General features: G+C 50.1%; 1 protein-coding gene across 1 annotated transcript in view; it reads right to left on the reverse strand.

Annotated features, from left to right (window-relative positions):
• Positions 1–4,749: 4,749 nt before the first annotated feature.
• The window catches only part of Pmar_PMAR008709 (hypothetical protein), a gene marked incomplete at both ends in the record, with an annotated part of 3,104 nt that continues 991 nt past the window's right edge, over positions 4,750–6,862 (reverse strand). The window contains 4 exons of the mRNA XM_002777729.1: positions 4,750–4,815; positions 5,410–5,506; positions 5,629–5,758; positions 6,629–6,839. Of these exons, the coding sequence (XP_002777775.1) occupies positions 4,750–4,815; positions 5,410–5,506; positions 5,629–5,758; positions 6,629–6,839 (504 nt within the window). The remainder of the gene's footprint in view (positions 4,816–5,409; positions 5,507–5,628; positions 5,759–6,628; positions 6,840–6,862) is intronic.

Genomic DNA, 6,862 nt, shown 5'->3' on the forward strand with positions numbered 1-6,862 from the left:
CGTGGTTTGAACCATACGCGAGCAGAAGCCGCCTGACGCTGAGCATGTTGCTTCATCAGATCCTCTTTAATCTTGACCAACGCTTGAGGCAACCAGCCTGAAGCTCTGGAGGTCCGAGTTAAATCCTGGGAGACTCGCTCACCTGATCACTTGGTAGTTTCAAAGTTGCCCTTCTCCCACTGCGATATAAGGTCGCTATAATTCAGCCTAACCTGCGCCACGGTAAGCTTACGTTTGGGCATAGACGAGAGCGGCGAACTAAGCTGGTATGACAAGGAAGCAACTCCTGGCAACCTCGCACGAAAAGCACGTGTGATTGCATGAAAAAGTACACGAACAGCACGTTTCGTGCCCATGTTTAAACTCCCTTTTACCTAGGTGTAAGCAGTTAAGCCTGTGTACGAAAGATGAGAAAGGGGCACAGAGAGGGGAGTAACGAGTATCGAGTGAAGCCAGACAGAGAACAAGCATCAGAGCAATGAGACAGAGATGAAGAGCGGCAGTCGGGACAGCCCAGCCCTTCCGAGTGCCTTTAGATTTCTTTCGTACCCAGGTCTATTTTCGTACCCAGGTCTAATAGATGGTCTTGGACCAAAATGACGATGAGTAAGCACTAGTATCTTGTGCTCCGTACTCTGGTTGACGTCGGTCGTACTGATATATTGTCCCTTGTCTATAGACTGTCAGCTGTGGGCTTCGAACCCACGCGGATCAGATCCGCGTGAGAGATTCTCTCCACCAGAACTTGAGAACTTGCTGTTGTCGTCAAGACAAGTTATGTTAACGAACAGTAAATACCCGAGTGAGTTGACAAAAAGAAGTTCTTTCCAAGAACTGCGTCTACCCAGTGGGATGTGAGTAACCTCAAAATGCATGTACCAGTGGTACAGTACCACGCCTGTTGTTGACCAAGATTCATCACCCAGCATGAATGAGATTCATACATAAGTTAACATCGATACTCATACCATGCATATCAATGCCGCGTAACGTGCTCCTTCATCCGAATATACATTGGACGAAGAGAGTTTCACTGCTGTTGATTTCCGACTGAACGTGACAAAAGACCTCATATGAAGAAAATGCAAGTGATAAATTACAGTGTACATATTGTCAGTATACAATATGGAAGAACCATGTGACGTATAATCCGGACAGCCGAGCTCTGGCTGGGCTGATCGAGCCAATCTCATAACTTCCACCGGGTGACAGGCCCGAACGGTAACCAACCCAGAGCCCCCGTCGGGATACCTTTCTCATCAGCCGGCCGCTTTCTTTTACGCGAATCGGATAGGGAGAGGACATCGGACAGATCCACCTGAAGAGAATAGCATTCGAAAGGGAAAGCCCTGAGAAGCATGAAGAGAGGCCAAAGATTGCAGCGACAAGTCAGCTCCAATGTTGTCAGGTCCCACCGCAGCCGTAACTAGCTTCTGTAAGACACCCTGCATGGTGGCAGTACATACCTCATCGCGTCCTGCAACCAGATATCTGACCAGTTATCCGTTGCTTCCAGTGCTTGATACCCCGTCAAACCGTACCCGACAGCTAATGAAAGAAGCTGATATGAAGGAGTTGTCTTTATTTCTCCAAAGCTCTTGGAAACTCTAGCCCCCATCTTCTGCGCCATCTGAAGTGCAGACGAGTATAGGAAAATCCGATTGATCCCAGAAGATTCTAACTTTGACCGACCTCGAGGATCTCTGCAGCGCCACCCGTGACAGAAGCCGCCTTCATCATCTCAACGGCCGAGGTGAGACAAGTCGACGCCGTGGCTTCGGGATAGCCGATCAGATTAACAACATCACCAGGAGAACTTCGATAGGTTTCCTCATAGTCATACCTGAGAGCCTTGAGATCTCCAAAGCCGGAAGTTCCTGCGACATCCCCGTACGTGAAGAACCAGTTTATGCCGGCACTCAGTCTGGGAGTCCCATCAGAGGGCAGAGAGCCCTCAACAACGTGCCACCATCTTGGAGGTACAATGAGAACATCGCCAGCACTTAAATCTACCGTTATGAATCTACAGAAAGCCACGGGAATGTGTTGAGCGGTCAGCTGGAAAAGTGGTCTATTCGACGCACTTGGTGACACGAAATCTAACGAGTTTTCCGACGTATATGTGATAGAAGCAAGGTTTGCTTACGAGGTAATATCTTACTTCACTAGATCCGAATAACGATGCCAGCTTCTTGTCCCACAGGTGCTGCTACTCGTACCAGCAGCCCGTCGGAGCGTCGGCTGATACTGTGACCGCGCGCTTCCGTTATGACTGAGTATCACATGTTGGTCTGGATGAGCAACCGTCCATCTTCGACTCCCTGACAACGAATCCAAATTCTGTCGAGATTGAACCTCTAGTGTCTTCGTTTCATGCGGACTCAAATTATTTGGATCGAATACACCATCCACCCCCACAATGCCTCCACTGCGCTGGTCATCAAGCAGCCGACTCAAACTAGACGAACAGTGAATTCTCAGTATCAGTACCCGAATCATCAATCCGGGTATCCGAGAAACTCGAGATATGCTCTAGGAGCAAGACCTACCTCTAGCGCATAGGTACACATTCCAGTCCGTATCGTAGTGACAATTGGTGTAGCAGTAGGCTGCATTGAAGAACAAGTGCCGCTTGCTGTCGACGCAGTCGTTGCCGAAGAGGTCCCCCAGGATCGAAGTGTCGCCCGCCTTATCCAAATCAGAGGCAAACACGGGTCGGTAAACTTTCGTTGATTTTCCCCGAGACGTCGCCCCTGAGATGAAGGACTCCGACTCTGGAAGGATCTGAGTCCACGTAAATATATCGTCAACCCTATTCACTTTCGGATACGTCCGTTTTTGAGCAAAATTCGAAAGGCGACAAGCCACGGCCGTGCTTATCAGGGACTCCAAGGAGGTACTGACCCCGTTTAGGACCCGTCTCGAGGAATCTACGATGAGCATGAAGAGCTGCCACTTGCTGGAGACCACCAACTTAGCAATGCTCATTCGAGCGGCTGGCATTGCGTCGCTCTGATTCACGTCCCCATCGGGATCGGGCGCGTAAACCGTGTACCTATGTTCTAGGCAAAACCGCCCAAGCTCAACAGTTGGAGTACGACTACTTCCTTTCCGGACACTCTTGCTCCTCTCGCTGAGCCAGGTATTTGAGCCTTCTGTCGCTGGTCCAGGTCCGAACAACCGCCCATCTTGCCCCAAGACCTCGTATTACAAACGGGAGACGACGGGAACGTAGCTCACGGAGCTTCCTACAGGGCAGACAGATGTACGAGCGACGAGCGAGTCAACCACATAGTGAGGCGATGGTATAGAAGTTTGATCATACTGATACAAGAGAGTGATTACTCCAAATTCACAGAGCCCTCGATCTCTCCAACCTCGGTGCTGGCATTAGCCGCCATTATACCAGCTATAAGGTGCGCATCGCGAGTGGTAATAGCTGTCCGAGATGTCATTAAGGGTTGATAAATCACGCATAGATCTATGTTACAAAGCGGAGAGAGCTTTTGCCCAATTTCATGTTACACAAGTTACACTGCGAACCCGATTGCATTGTATCGACGAGTACTGGACACTAGCACACTGATTTCCCAATTAACAGCGCTACAATGATGGAGAAGCACGAAGCAAATAGAATTTCTGAGATTCACATAGCATATGGGATTGAGACGTCGATCACGGGCACCCCTCCCTGCGAAGAACTGTAGGATTCATTGATTACTAATCAATGATTAGTTGAGTGATCATCACGCGGCGAGGAACCGCATACCCAACCTTACACCATCAGCTAACCGATCAAAACTGGAAACAACATAGGCGACGAGATACTAGTACGTCTTTCAAGACCTAATTTTTAACATAGGGTATTCTGGGATGCGGCCTCAGGCATTCGACTCCGCATATTCTAACCTCCGAACTGTTCCGCACTGCTCCACGTGGTAGGACTTGCTCCACTGGGAACACTCAATGCTAGTTCTACTCCGCTGGTCGTATGTCATATCATCGCACTGCCTTGGTGGCGGAGCAAAGCGTCTTTGACGTATTCATAGGTCACGAATGTGCACCATTGGGCCGGCATAACACGTACCTGAAGACTGGCTTCGACTCCTTAGTGAGGCAGGCGCTTGTCTACTGGACAATGTCTAGGACCGACTAAGCTAGCTTCTCATCTCATGCGGTCTGTACTCACTCACCAGCGAAACAAAGATCCCCCTGTAAAACCCAGCAAATCCGTCCTTGGCTACGACACTGAAAACGAAACCGGACGATCATCTAAAGAATTCGGCAGCGGATCTTCTCATCCGTGGCTCGATCGATATACCCAACCCGGAATCGTCTACCTCTTCATTGAGTTCCAAAGATCATCGTAATTGTGACTCCGTAACCCAGCGTCCCTCATCCTAACTGTTAGCACTGTAATAGGGCTGATGAAAATCTGGGAAAAGTTTCGAAGATGTTCTTCGAAGGCTCATCAAGTGGCCGACAAATTATGATGGAAGTGCTCATAATGATGGAGCGGACGGGACTCATGAGACCATGTATTCTCACCATGGCAGTAGACTTTGCCAGGGTAGTCGCTAAGACTATATCCGACGGACTGAGCTGCTGACAATCACGATATGCTTGCAGTCTGGATCTGAAGTACTCAGACTGAGTACGTCAGGACTCCCCAGTGGGGAGTCCCCACTCGGGAGCAGGCAGCGCACATCAGCGAAGCCACCGACCACGACTCAATGGGTACCATGAGCATTACTTGGTGGGCTCGTAGATCATGAACTGAATTCCACCTTGAGCAGATCCCCACATGCTTGGAATCTAGAAGAGAACAGTCGATAAAAAGGACGAAGGATGAAGAGGCAGTGGATGGGATACTGTAGTGTACTCACGATTCCTCTATAGAACCCTGCGACTCCCCTGTCACGATAGAGTCGCTTCAGGCAGCCGCGGACTCCGCCAGGATACACGGCCAGTTGGACATTCACCTTCGTGACCCAAAGAGGACAGAGCACGACTTGCACCTGACTTCAACTTTTTTGCAAGGCCACCACGAGGCATCATCATTCCACGCCGTTATCCACCAGAGTCCTTCGCCGTTGAACCCGACGATGATGATAAGCAACTATCAGACGGTTCGGACCTTACCAGGCATCCCGCTGCAAAGCCGCTGAGAAGATGATTAGCTGCTGAGGGTAAGTTAAAGATGTTGGCTGCTTTGAGTGTGTTGTATCTGGTTCGCCAACGAAGGGTATTCAAAGCGGGATCTCATCACACTCTAGCAATGCTACCCGTAAAAATACTGCCCCCAGGCAAGTGATGCTCCCGTTACACTTATGCCTGAGACATGAACTCGTCATATCAGGGAACACAGAGCGGAATGAGACCGATACAGCCCCAAGTGTGCTCTTTTACCAAAGCCCCGGTATAGTGCAGGCCGGACGCCTTCTTCTCGGATAACTTTTGCAAACAGCTCACGCACACTCGGGCGTCGAGAACCATCATAGTGTCTCTGCAAGTGAACCCTGAGTAAATCCAGAGGGTAGAAAACTGCCGTCGAACCTGAAAATATTAGTCAGTGTTCAAATCTTGCGAGAAGGAGAAGCCCAAGAATCGCTTCCCGAAGTCACTCACAGAGCCCGCCGAGGAAACCTGCCGAAGCATGAGCATTTACACGGTTTGCATAACCGTTCAATCGTGGTGAATCTAGCCACCCATTCGTTGTCCCAGTACAGCTGATCTCTCGCGGGATAGGTGCCATAATCTGAGGTGGGTGAGAGGAACTGAGATTCTCCATGACTGTATTCCTGTACGAAACATCCGCGGCTCGACCGCATGGAAGTTTCTTCCCATATTGAACTGAGTCATAAACATTGAAAAGCTAGACGAGTGCGAACAGAAACCTTCTAAAACGTTCATGCCTGTATTCTCTTCATAACCGAGGTGCGCTCTAAGGCTCTCGTGATAATACTGTTCATCAAAACCGCGTCACTGGCGAGGCTGGATGTTTCATTGCCACAAATTAACTCTGCGTTTCGACCTTTCCCAACTTGCCTCGCGCCCCGATCACTTGCCCTCATGATCGCGTCTCTGCCGTGCACAGCAGTGAGCAGTCTATACCGGAGCTCCCGCTCATATGCAAATAAGTCGGCAGTCGACGAATTAAGATCCACGAAAAGTATTGCTCTGTCATCTTCTGTCGCGAGCAGTGTCAAGTCGGCCGCACATAGACTTCGAGAGCACCTCCATGAAGTCGACACACGCAATGGCAATTCGCGACGACGGATCTCTTCTGCTAAATGCATGGCAAACAGACGATCGTGCTCGGCGCCTTGGATATCCACGATGAGGTAATTCGCAGTGCCTCGGGCGCGCTGTAGTTCGTCACGTTGACTTGTAGTCAGGCACGATAATTTGTGTTCAACTTCCGCGCAGACGAGAGACTTCACCGTTTGCCCACGAGGCAAATTCAACATACTCATTAGAAGATCTTCCACTTGCTGCATATCAAGCAACCGACTGTCGGCGATATGAGCCACAGCATCGGTGACCAACGATAGAGCGACTGTTGACTTCCACGAGCGCTTGGATGTAGCATAGGCTAAGAAGCTGAAAACTTCAGAGGTGATTTCACCTCGATAAACTGTCGACCGTGCAAGGACCTCAGAGAGGCGGCCGATCGTGATGTCTCGCACGGTGCCGCAACCCTGTGCGATTGCCGCAGCGAGAGATACCAAGTCGCCGAGAATAGGCTCGGGCAGAACGTGAGACCGGATGGAAACACTCCAGCATATGTCCACTATGTGAGCAGGGCCGATGCGCCCCTCGGGCTCCTTCTCGATGTACTCGAAAACCAAGTTAGCCAAGG

The sequence above is a fragment of the Perkinsus marinus genome (assembly GCF_000006405.1).
Source record: "Perkinsus marinus ATCC 50983 genomic scaffold scf_1104296951054, whole genome shotgun sequence".
Classification (NCBI taxonomy): Eukaryota; Perkinsozoa; order Perkinsida; family Perkinsidae; genus Perkinsus; species Perkinsus marinus.